The sequence below is a fragment of the Theropithecus gelada genome, chromosome 4, assembly GCF_003255815.1.
Source record: "Theropithecus gelada isolate Dixy chromosome 4, Tgel_1.0, whole genome shotgun sequence".
Taxonomy (NCBI): domain Eukaryota; kingdom Metazoa; phylum Chordata; class Mammalia; order Primates; family Cercopithecidae; genus Theropithecus; species Theropithecus gelada.
In genome coordinates this window covers 149,365,866-149,379,281 of record NC_037671.1, presented here as the reverse complement: position 1 = coordinate 149,379,281, position 13,416 = coordinate 149,365,866, and the positions used below count along the sequence as shown (strand labels likewise).

Genomic DNA, 13,416 nt, shown 5'->3' with positions numbered 1-13,416 from the left:
GGGACAAAAGTAAAAGCCAGCTTGATCATTTACAAGGCTTTCACCATGCAGCTGAGATGTCAAGGACTACAAGTTGATCTTCAGCTTCTTAAAATATGGCCTCGAAGCCTTTCGTGTCTTCAGTCAGCTCCAGCATTTTCACTGATGGGAGCTGGTGTGTGTCTGTATGCAGTGGGAGAAAGGACATAATTCTGAACCTGACACAGCCTGCACCTGGAGCAGCCTGCGCCTGCTGCCCTCAATTCTTTGGGTGCATACAATCAACCTCATCTGAAACATTGTTTGTACAATCGCTAATGCCAGTGGCTAATCTTTTCTATTTGCCTGCTTTATCCCAATACTGTCTTCTATTGAGGTGAATATCAATATTTGAATAACAATAACAAAAGATTCTGTAATCAAAGTGGATATAAATGAGTATTTTAGATTATTTTAAATAATTCGGCCTGTAAAAATAAAAAGAAAAACTCTGCCTATAATTTAACCAAGATTTAAAAAAATAGTGACCTAACCCTCTGTCAACTATTAGCTTGATGCTAACTCTAAATCCCAGATAGAAGGTGGGGTGGGGGAAAGTTCTCCAAATGACAAGTCTATTGCAGGCAGTCTTCTAAAAGAACCCTCAGTGTTAGCAGATAATGAAAGTACATGTTACCTACGACTGAGCAGAAATGATGCCATGACCTGGCAATTTCTTTTCACTGCTGACATATCCCTGCACTGCACAAAATATCAGTGTTGCCTTCATGTACATTTAATAGAGTTTCTCTGTCAATGACATAAGCAAATACACCATGAGAAGCAGCAGGGGTTTTCAGGGATGGCTCAGAAACTTAAGCATTTTTCCATTTATTTTTAAAATGCAAATTACACGAGTAAGTCAAAAAAATCACTCTGTTAAAAATACATTCAGAATTAACAAATGCAAAAAAAAGGACACATCAGGATCATAACTCTTGCCTTCTGAATATTAGGTTTATAACAAAAGCTCAGCCTAGAAAAATAGCATTCTTCACCGGATTTTGAGGAGGATACAGCTGTACAACCGTAGATGTTTTCCCAGATATAATCACACTACTGTGCTTACTACTCCCATAAAAGACCTGTCCACCTATTACTTTTTAGTAGTCAACTACTGTTTTTTAAAATTTTGGTGGTGATGATAGTCATGATTTGGTGAAAACTTGGCTGTAACTGAAAGCAGGAATATGAGGGCTTATTTTCTGTAGCCATATACATGTAGTATAAGGTGAAATGTCACCACAGCATGAACGTACAGTGAAACCTCATTTTAATAGTCACATTAAAAGTCACATTAGAATAGTTTGTGGCATGTATAGTATTTATATTTTAGGAATCAAAGGACAATACATTGGTAAATATTTTTCTCATACACTAAACATGCATGTCACTATAAAAGCGTCTTATGAGGTTTCACTGACATGTTCGCAATTGTTTATTTTATACATGTATGTATGGACAAACATACAACCCACTGAGGAAATTCAAGCATGAGTGCTGGAATCTTTTTTTATAGTTTATGTTCCAATGATAACTCTTTGTTCCTCTATCATTTTCAAATGTTTCTGTGTGTGTATATTACAGACATCCATGCAAACACAGTAATGGAACTGGTGTATGTAGATCTGAATGGGCTAAGGTCCAAAGTAGTTTAATCCAATAACTGAAACTTCATAGAAATCAAAGAAAAAACTTGCTCCATGCCAATTTATAACTTCTGAATTTCACTGCACTAAAGAATGGTGTGTTAGTTTCAAAAAATTGAGTTTAATGTCTCAGGTGTATCCAAGAAAAGATACGACTCATCTGAGTTCCTGATAAGCCTGAGCTAATTATGTTTTCCACTAATGAAAACCAAATAATGCTTTAAAATATAGAACAAAATTTCCTAGGAGTTCAGAATATTCCATAAACACATTGACCTACTATTAAGTTTCCAAAGGCATCTTGTTGCCAACTACGTTAACAGCACAGTTTTTTTCTGCCACAATAATACAGGAGGATTGAAATACACTCTAACACACAACGGATCCCCCAAATACCACAAAAAGATCTCAAATATTTCACCAAGGTAACTATTGCTCCCCCCACCCACCCAAAAATAATCTTGTACGCTGAAGTTAGAAAAAAAAGTTCACCTACGTAGAGTCTTCAATTTGAATTAGATATAAAAGAGTAAACATAGCTAATACATATTCAGTTGGCCTCTGTTGATAGAAATCCACAGCTGTTTCTGTGTTAGTAAAAGACAATTGTAGATACTTATAAAAGCACCTAGAGTGCAATAAATAAAATCAGCGAGTTAAGCCATTTCTGCTTTCTGCTTCCAGTAGATTAGTGAGTTTAGTAGATTAATGTTTTACTCTGTCCCATCCCCAACCCCATCAGAAGACCATATTTTAGAATTACAAAGATGACAAATATTGTTATTGTTACTTGTCTCTTTTGGGCCACCATGGAGGCTCTATGGTAAAGCACTTTGCTGACAGCTGGCACTTTTCTTATACAGACACACTGGAGCTGCTGAGCTATTCAGTCTTGTTCCTTGACATGAAACACACAGGCTTGAACTCATTCAGAATTAATAGCAGTGTGTTAGCCTAAAGGAAGTGACTTGGGGCTGTCTGCACTGAGATTCTTGGGCACACAACATAGGTGGGTTAAGGCAAGTATGTACGGTACAGCCTTTAGGGCAAACAATCTGCCATTTCGGACTTCGGGTACAAGGTCATCATGACATGTTTTGTTTGTTTTTGCAATTACATTGCCTAAGTAGCCGTGGTGCTGTCAAGATGTGTGGAGTGCAGAAGACAGAGCTCTCAAACTAATGTGCCTTGGATGACTTCCCAGCTCACAGAGGCCGACCGGCTGGGCTGCAGAGGAGTTAGCAATGGCCAGCAACCGTTGGGCATCAACACATCTCCTTTTGAACTTTCCAAAGGCCTGGGAGAAAGGAGCCTGCTTTCAGGAAATCCAAGATGGGCGTGTCCTGCATATTTGTCTGTTTCAGTTAGAAAGAGGAGGTCAAGTGGAATTGGTGTGTGCGTGCTCACGTGTGTGTGTGTGCGTGTGTGTGTGTCAGTGTTGTATGTAGAGGCTTTGCATTTGTTTTGTTAATACGTATATGTATTTAAACTCGGTTGCTTCTTGCTCTTCATAAAATGCAGGAGACCACTGCGAAAAAAGTTCTTTGAAAGGTTCGTGGGCTGACATACTGAAGTCATCTGTATTATTTTGACCTAAGAGAGAGAAAAGATGTTTTTAGTCAAGGGAGAAAGCGACGGGTGCCTATTGCTCACCACTTTCTCTCACCTTTCCAAGCACAAGAGCAAACAAACAAACAAACAAAAAAGAAGCCCAAATTGGGTTTTAAATAATTTTCCTCCTTTTTTAAAATTCATTGCAACTGCATGGATAGAGAGGCCAGTTTTGGTCATTTAGAATCTATTTCCAGGGACAACTGACATGAATATGTACTTCTGTACAATTAGGCTGCCAAAAAGAATGCAATGTTTTCAAATGTTGTCTGATATACTATAGGATATTCTTATATTTCTGGAAGCCCAATCAGATCTCTAATTGCTCTGACAGTCACTTAGGTCCCTGGTAGTCAAAGCAGCTATTTTGTTAAAAACTTAAGCTGTAGACATAGGATTTTTTTTTTTTTTTTTTTTTTTTTTTTTTTGACAGAGTCTAGCTCTGTCGCCCAGGCTGGAGTGCAGACATGGGATTTTTTCTGTGCAGCAACTTGGTTGCTATTGGTTTGTTTCAACAACATTTACCAAACTGTAAGAAAAATACAATTAATATAATTAAAATCTTTCATTTTTAGATTAGTTATACATAATCTGAAAAATTACAAACCAAGAACAGTCACCCAACTTAAGAGGACTGTCTATTCGTTGTTTGCAAGAACTAAAACACAGCTGTGACTGTAGGTCAGCAGTGTTTTCAAAGCTTTGTCCAGGATCTTGGCCACAGAAGATTTGCTGGGAACAGTGGGAGCCCCACAGCTAAAAGTGCATATTGCTTTTCAACATTTGTTTTCCTTCCAAGGAACAGCTTTTGTTTCCATTTGCTATATAATATTGTTAGGGTGTTTGAACTGGCCCCTGAAGTTAAATTACTCTTACTTTACAAGACATATTTATGGCAGGTTGACAGAAGGTACACGCTAAATGATAAAGACATAGGAGATGCTAAGTTCTCTGCCTCTCAGTAGGGGATGAGGTTTATAGGTGTGTCAGTTTTGGTTTTTCACTAGATTTTCAATAAACAGTGGCTCTCAGATGATTGGTTTTGTGGGCTATGAAGTTGAAAAGGCCCTTCATTTAACAGTGCATAATATAAAATAAAAAAGAAATAAACAGAATGCAGAAAAGGGAGAGAGGCACAGCCGTGTGTGGAAATGTGGCAGCTAAGTTAGTGGTAAGAATACAAACAAGCCAATTAAAAATCAGAATGTAATACCAGGTCAAACTCGCAGTCTATTTAAGAATTTGGAAAGAACACTGACTGAAGGGGTCAGGAAAACCCGCAGATAATCATGGCTGCACCACTAACAAGTTGTGTGACTTTTGTTTTTGTTTTTTTGGGTTGAGTTTCCTCATCTGTAAAATAAAACCTTATTGTTCTGGGTCCAAGGTCTCCTATGGGATGTTTTGTGGAAGGGATGATTGGAGTATTTTGACTAGTAATTTTTAAATGTACCTTAAGTATACAAAACTTCCTAAATCTGAATTCCATTAAACATTTCATGACCAGTGAGACTTGAAAGCTCTGATACAATTTTACCACTCTCATGCAGGAAAGAGGAAAACAATTTTTTTTTTATAACTTTTAATTGGCATTTAAAGTGCTCTGTGGAACAAAATCATGGGAAGTTTTGTCCTCATGGAATTTAATTCTGGACAAAGATATCTATCTTTGTAGAGTCTCTTCTTTAAAGCCCATTAGAATTATAAATGCTTGATTTGAATTTAATATATTAAATTGCATATAACTAGCATTCTCATGTTTATCTTTAGATAAGAGATTACATCTAATTTATTACAGCTTGATAATATTTATTGATCACTCATATTGGCCAATACAATAATATATTATGTAATAATATTAGTAGCAAACAATTACAAACCTCCTAGATATTTTATTCTATTTTTTTTTTTTTTTGAGACAGAACCTCGCTTTGTCACCCAGGCTGGAGTGCAGTGGTATGATCTTGGCTCACTGCAACCTCTGCCTCCCAGGTTCCACAGATTCTCCTGCCTCAGCCTCCCAAGTAACTGGAATTATAGGTGTGCACCACCACACCTGGCTAATTTTTGTATTTTTAGTAGAGATGGGGTTTCTCCATGTTGGCCACGCTGGTCTCGAACTCCTGACCTCAGGTGATCCACCCACCTCAGCCTCCCAAAGTGCTAGGATTACAGGCGTGAACCACCGTGCCTGGCCATATTCTACTCTTGAGCACAAATATATTGATATATGTTACCTGAGTTTATATTATACATTAGCAGTCCTCAACCTTTTTGGCACCAGAGATTGCTTTTGTGGAAGACAATTTTCCCATAGCCCAGGGTTGGGGGGAATGGTTTTAGGATGAAACTGTTCCATCTCAGATCATCAGGCATTAGATTCTCATAAGGATCACAAAACCTAGATCCCTCACACATGCAGTTCACAATAAGGTTCGCACTGCTATGAGAATCTAATGCTGCTCCTAATCAGACAGGAGGCAGAGCTTAGGCAATAATGTTCCCTCACCTGCTGCTCACCTCCTGCTCTGTGCTCAGCTCCTAACAGGCCATGGGCCAGGACTATTCATGGCCCAGAGGACTGCTGTTATATATAATATACCATTTAAAGAGGAGATCTTTTAGGAATGACTTATAGTATATGTTACTTCTGACTTGATACAGCCTTTTCATGAGTGATGTTTATTAACATAAGCATTATTCTACCACTATGAATTATGTTTATTAAGCACTTACTATGTGACATGTCCTGTGTTTCATGTGCTTTAAATATATATTCTTTCGTATAATTTCAGAGCAATCAGATAAAGTCTGTATGCTATCTCTATTTTGCAGGTGAGGAAACTTAGGCTTGGTAAAATTAAATAGAGTTATTCAAACAAAGTTACATGCCCATGGTCACAGGGAATTTAATCTCAGACAATATGCCTTCAGTAGGTCATCTTAACCACTATTCCTGATTGGTCTACCTTTTTAAATAGAACACTTTAGAGAATGTTACATAAAATATTGAAAAGAATGATAAGGAGTGTCAAGGATTGATCATGTTTTATTGTTTTTGTAGCTATCAAGAATCTTTCTGGGGGGATAGGGAAGGTTTGGCATGCATAGCAAACAACTGTAGTACATGGTGAAAGAAATAAAAGAGAAATATTAGAGGAGAAAAGATTAAGAAATGCTTCATAAAGGAATATATCTTAAGAAAATTCAAAGGATAGTGGGGTTTCAAAGAGTGGAATTTGGAAAAAAGATGGTGTTTGGTGTCTAGAGAACAGCATGAACAATTGGAAAAATACATATATTTGGATAAGGCAAGAGTTCTACTTTGGCTAGAAAAAAGTGGCTAAGGGGAGCTATCAGACTGTTTATGCTCTCAATAGATTATAAACTTCAGGAGGACAGGGCTAGTTCTTATTCATTACTACATTTTCCTAATATATCCAGCATCATCTGCATAGGGTTGGGACTCAAACGTTATTAAGAGTTGAAGATAAGAGATACTGTTTCAACAGTAGGTAATAGGGACTCCTTGATAGCTTTGAAGCAGGGAAGTGAAATCATCAGCGCAGTGCTTTAGGATAGTTAATTTGGCAGCCATATGGAGGATACATTGGAGGTTCTGAAATAAGGAAGAGACCGAAAAACTTAACAGGTCATACATTGCATGAATTAGGGCAGTGGTTGTGGGGATGTAAAAGAGGAAATGTGTAATACACTGTTTATAGACGCAATGCTTTGAATGAAGCAAAATTTTGGTTGACTTCTTAACTGCTGAAGTCTGTTTTGTGGGTGCTATTAGCAAATGATTTCAGAGAACTACAAGTGACACAAAGAAAAAGGCAGGCACAGTGCAAGATAATTCTTTTTTAAAAAAGAAGCTGAAAAGAGGGATGTTTAAAGATTAATTTATTTGGAGGAGCAGTACTTACTCCCAAACTCCATTTATTATCCTATACACTAAAGATATTAAAAGGTAAAATGATTCAATGGTGGAGGACGACGACAACAAACACATATCTTCAAAGAGAAGTTCACATTTTAAAATGAATTGGAATCTTACTTTCTATTTTGATCTTCGCTTGCAATTCAGCATATCACTTGATGCTGATATATAGAATTTGTTATCAGTTGTTATCCAAGGGAATTTGCCTAAACACAGATATAAAAATCAGGCTCTGATTGTATGTCTGCTCTCTTGAGTGCTAGAGTTAAGGGTTCGATAAGTTTCAGTGTTAATGTTCCAGTCATTTTCACTTTTACATCAGAAAAATGATAGAGAAAGTGTATTACTCAGTTTTTTATTTTTTTTAACACTACATATAACTTGGGTGAACCTATTATTTATCATCTAAATGAGAACTCTTTTGAGAATAATAATTATGCCAGGACAACCACTGTCAACTGAAACCAGAACATGTGGTTTATACATAATTACATATAACTGCCTACATTGTTATATAATTTTCAAAAACTACAACTTTTTGGCAACTCAAAGAAGTGGTAGATAATTAACACAGGCTTTTGAGCCATGTAGGTGATACTTATGTAAGACTAAAGGTCACTTTAGAAAAGACATTTCTTAGAAGTCAAATAAGAAAAATTCATGGAAAAATGTTATTGAAACTATCCCAGTCAAAACAATATTAATAGAAAAAATACTGGAAGTATGTAACTGAACAAAAGCTGCATGCCATTGATTTTCTATCATGATACAGTTACTTGATTGTCTTTAGTACCCCCAGAAGAACACCTTCCAAGTAAAATACTTACATGTACATAGGCTGTAGTTGTAAATGAGATGTCTTCTGAGGCCCTTGATAGCCATAAGAGTCAAAGCCACCTATGAAATCAACTGAAAAGGGACAATTGTCTTCATTAGTTAGCTTTTCAGAAGAGATAAACATCCTTGATTGATCAAGGCCCCACACAGATTACTAATAAACCTTTTATTAGTAATAATCTATTAAACTTTTAAAAGTAACTAATTGCTAAGAAAAAAGAAATGGAAGAAATGATAGTTCCTTCAAGGTAGTGATTCCGCTGCCTCCCTCCCCCACCACTCATTGTAAGATTCAATTATTGCTTTACAAGAATCTATTCACTTGGTAGAAAAAAAATGATGTACTATTTTCAAATAACCAAGACCTAATTGGAGTAATAGAGTTCATTTACACAATGGAGATGCTATATGCCTTTTTGGTTAGTGTAGATTTTCTGTGACATGCTACAAAATGTTATAGCATATAAATATAAATAATGACCACTCAAGTGCATGTATCTACCAGCAATTGCAGCGCTAGTAATAATATTACATGTTATGGTTATCAAGCACAAGGTACTGTGGTGGAGGTCATGTAAATTAACTCAACATTGCTGTCCCTGCCAAATGCGGTTTACGATCCGAAACAATCAGAGGTAAACATGTGGAACAGTCTAACCAAATATTCAGATTCAACACATACTTAGCTATGTAAGATACAATAAGATATAATAAGAGTTACTGTGGCAGATTATATTTTCCAAAATGGCAGCAAGAGTATCTCCTATGTTACATATTTTTACAATATGACTTTGACATTTCTCCCATACAATGGTTTGAGTATGTCTCTTCCTCTTGAACATGGGTAGACCTTTCTGGCAGCTTTGTCTATGCTATAAATGACACTATGGGGATTCTAAGGGTAGATCATAAAAGTATCATGCACTTTTCTCTTGCTCTTTTGGGATGTTCTCTCTTGGAACACAGCCATGATGCCACAAGGAAGCCCAAGCTGGCCCGCATGGAGAGATCAATGAAGGACCAATGGATAAGTGTTTCAGTAACAATACAACCAACGTATCAGCTGATAGCCAGCATCCAAACCCAGGTGTGGGAAATAAAATACCTTTAAATCAGGGGTGTCTTTTGGCTTCCCTGGGCCACATTGGAAGAAGAAGAATGTCTTGGGTCACACATAAAATACACTAATACTACTGATAGGTGGTGAGCTAAAAAAATGCCAAAAAATGTCACAATATTTTAAGAAAGTTTACAGATTTGTTTTAGGACGCATTCAAAGCTGTCCTGGGCTGCATATGGTCTGTGGGCTGTGGGTCGGACAAGTTTCCTTCAAATGATTCTAGACCCTCACTGTTGAGTCAGTTCAGTCTTGGTATCTTCCCAGCTCAGGTTTCTGACATCAGACAACAGAGGCAAGCCATCCCCTCTGTGCCTGTCTGAGTTATTAACCCACAGAACCTATGAGTGTAATAAATGGTTGCTTTATACCACTAAGTTTTGGCAGCAATGGTAACTGGAACAGTCAAGTCTAAAAGTACTGTGAAAAAGTTTAGTTTTTGTTTTTTCTTTTTCATTTGTGAATAAAGAGGTTTTAGAGTGGGGATAAAAGAAACAAAAGAATACAAGGTCAACAAAATAAGAGAAAGGAGAAAGAAAGTCAAATAGAGATAAGCAGAATGCCCTAGGACACCCATTCCTTTTTTTCTAGCATCTCCTTCTATTGGCTTACTTTGTCTAGTTATTCTCTTACTAATATTTGGGGTGCTACAGACAGAAACTGAAGCAGGGTGCAAAGTAACATAAAGTCCATGATGTCTGTGTAGTGGAGAAATCCTTTGTTTTCTCTTACAAAAAGACCTTATTTTTTAGAGCAGTTTTAGGTTCACAGAAAAATGGAGCAGAAAGTACAGATAATTCCTGTATATTTCCTGCCCTGACACAAACACAATATCCCCCACTATCAATACCCTACACTAGAATGGTACATTTATTACAATCAGTGAACCTACACTGACACATCGTCATCATCCAAAGTCCATAGTTTACATTAATGTTTATTCTTGGTGGTGTACATTTTATGGGTTTTGATAAATGCATGACATGAATCTACCATTAGAGTATCATAATAGTTTCACTGACCTAAAATTCCCCTGTGCTCCTTCTAATCATCGCTTCCTCCCCCAACCCCTGGCAATCACTGATCTTTTTGCTGTCTTTATAATTTTGCCTTCTACAGAATGTCATGTCATTGGACTCACACAGCATGTAGCCCTTTCTGGCTGGCTGCTTTCACCTAGTAATATGCATTTAAGATTCCACCAGGACTTTTCATGACTTGATAGTGCATTTCTTTTCTCATGGGAAACCCTTTTACCGAGGCAGAATGTCTCTTCTCATCCAAAGTGGAATGGTATAATGACAAAAACAGAGACCCTGATATTAGAAGGACCAGGGTTTAATTCTGCTTTTCCTTTTGCCAGCTATGTGACCTTGGATAAACAACTTAACATCTCTTAAAATAGGAATTATCATATTTATCTCATACAATTTGTATGAGAATAAAGTGAGGAGTGTAGAGTCCTGGATGAGACATATGGTGTAAAAGAAGAAAATTAAGAGCCCCTCAAAAAATCCAAGATTTCTTTATAATTCTAAGCCATTCAGCATAGCAGAAAGAGAAGACAGAAAATTCTTAATTTGGGACAACTATAGAACCATAGCCAGTATTTTACAGGAAATGGATCAAAAGAGTGTGATCCTCTTTTGTCTTCTACATTGTACCTTAGCTAATACAAACAGTGCCAGAAGAACTATGTAATAATTACACAGTGACTCTATTTAAAGTTTGCACTTAAAAAAATTATTGAGTGGGCCGGGCGCGGTGGCTCACGCCTGTAATCCCTGCACTTTGGGAGGCCGAGGCGGGCGGATCACGAGGTCAGGAGATCGAGACCATCCTGGCTAACACGGTGAAACCCCGTCTCTACTAAAACACAAAAAATTAGCCGGGCGCGGTGGCGGGCGCCTGTAGTCCCAGCTACTTGGGAGGCTGAGGCAGGAGAATGGCGCGGACCCGGGAGGCGGAGCTTGCAGTGAGCCGAGATCGCGCCACTGCACTCCAGCCTGGGCGACAGAGTGAAGACTCCGCCTCAAAAAAAAAAAAAAAAAAAAAAAAAAAAAAAATTATTGACTGGGTGCAGTGGCTCATGCCTGTAATCCCAGCACTTTGGGAGGCCGAGGCGAATGGGTCACCTAAGGTCAGCAGTTCAAGACCAGCCTGGCCAACTTGGTGAAACCCTGTCTCTACTAAAAATACAAAAATTAGCTGGGCATGATGGCTCGCGTCTGTAATCCCAGCTACTCGGGAGGCTCAGGAGAACTGCTTGAACTCCAGAGGCAGAAGTTGCAGTGAGCTGAGATCATGCCATTGCACTCCAGCTGGGTGACAAGAGGGAAACTCTGTCTCAAAAACAAAACAAAACAAATATATATATATATATATATATATATATATATATATATATATATAGTTTAAGACTGGCGATTTGTTGCAGATAGTGTCTACATTTCTGTTTATCTGGAAGGGCTGTTGTTGACAATGAGACTAAATTAATGACTAGTTTTCTAAGAGGTATTCACCGAGTTAGAGTTTCACTGCTCTGAGCTTCTCTCTTAGTAAGATGGTCTCTACCATGGTAGTGGAGAGTGGGTTACAATAGATCAAGATCATGGCAGACAGAAACAGTTAAGGTCTCCACTGAAATTGAGATCCAAGTCAAACTCAGGTTTATTAGTATTTTTACTGCTACTGCTGTTGTTGTTATTATCATTGTGTTAGTTTTGAAATATTTATTCACTTGTTTACAGGGATTTAGGGGGGATGGCAGAAAAAAACAAAACAAAACAAAAAAACAGATGATAATTACGAACCAAAGATCTTTGGATGAACCAAGGGATAATTGAAGAAAATAAGATGAATCTTCAAGCCCAATGGATAGAATTAGGTCCAAAAATGGAAAGCAAAGCTTGAGTCAGAAGCAATGTAGACCTTCCAAAGACATGAGAAAAGGGAAATGAGGGTGTCCTGAGTCTGTGGTGCGAATGGAGCTTGAGTGGCCTGGGGCTTGCTCTTATTAACCATGATCTGTATGCTGTGTAGGTGGAGAGAGATGGCTTACAACTCATAGATTAGGGAGGACAGCACTAAAGCTCTGATGGAAGGACTGTGATCATTCTGATTATTCGGACCATGCTGATGGCCTAGGTATGGAAGAAATTCCAACAGAAGGTGACCCAGAACCAAGATGAGAAAAGAAGCAGCTCTGAATGTAACCAGGCTGGATTTTTACCATTTCACTTGTGAGGGGTCATTCAAATTTAAATCAGGAGCAGAGGGCATATTTTCACAGTTTATTTTACCTACATGCTTGAGTTCACAGCCAAGGAGATGGTGTACAGCAAATTTTCATGTGCACTTCTTCTCAGAAATTGTTTGGATGTCTTCCTAGAGACCCCAGAGAGAGGAATAGGAGATCAACTGGATCCAACCACCCATTATAGTTAAGATTATGGGGGTCAGCACAGGGAGACTTGATTCTTCTCACCTTTTACAGAAGGGTTCTTCAACCACATATGGAACTTTTTGGGGTGCCATGTAGATAGATATAGAGGTAGAGGTGTTTTTTCCTCTCAAAAATGGAATTAGTGGGGTTAGTTTACATTTTTAAGATACCCTTAATACCACTTTGTTCTGTTTTCAGTTTCTTTTACATAATGACATTTATTCAGGCTCTAAAGAGACTACTCATATTCTAAAACTTTTCTGAGCAATAAGGGTCATAAAATATTTGACAGATTTTTGTCCAAGTAATTTGGATGGCAGCTAGATGTTTGGGTCGTAACTTATCTCTGCATTATTTAGAAAAGAGTAACTTCTATCAATCAAGAATCTCCTTACATCCTTAAAAATAAACTGCATTCCCCCAAATTGCAAAATACTTAATAGTTCATGAAGCCCTTTCAAGTGATATCATTTATCTTCACAAAATTACTTTGAGGTTGGTAAGAATAATTATCTTAATTTTACAAATCAATACAGATTTATTGTGTTTTATCCTGAGGCCACACAACATTTGAGGATGAGAGTAGAAACCAGGTATTCTATTTCCTTTGTACGTATATTGAAAAAGAGATTTCTGCATTTGACTTATGCCATTCTAGTACATTTTTCGAATGTTATCTACAGTGATCAAAAGCATCAAATCACGTTTTTATGTTCTTTCTACGTTATTAATTTAACAAAAGTCTTAAGTAGTTGCTTTGAGTTCCCCTTTTGTTATTTATTCTCCAGCATCTTTT

General features: G+C 37.5%; 1 protein-coding gene across 4 annotated transcripts in view; it reads right to left on the bottom strand.

Moving 5' to 3' along the window:
- Nucleotides 1-833: 833 nt before the first annotated feature.
- The window catches only part of NKAIN2 (sodium/potassium transporting ATPase interacting 2), a 1,030,226-nt gene continuing 1,017,643 nt past the window's right edge, over nucleotides 834-13,416 (bottom strand). For all 4 annotated transcript variants that reach the window (XM_025384320.1, XM_025384318.1, XM_025384321.1 and 1 more), the window contains 2 exons: nucleotides 8,049-8,130; nucleotides 834-3,260 (listed from right to left, as the gene is read on the bottom strand). In XM_025384320.1, the coding sequence (XP_025240105.1) occupies nucleotides 3,251-3,260; nucleotides 8,049-8,130 (92 nt within the window). In that variant the 3' untranslated portion in view covers nucleotides 834-3,250. The remainder of the gene's footprint in view (nucleotides 3,261-8,048; nucleotides 8,131-13,416) is intronic.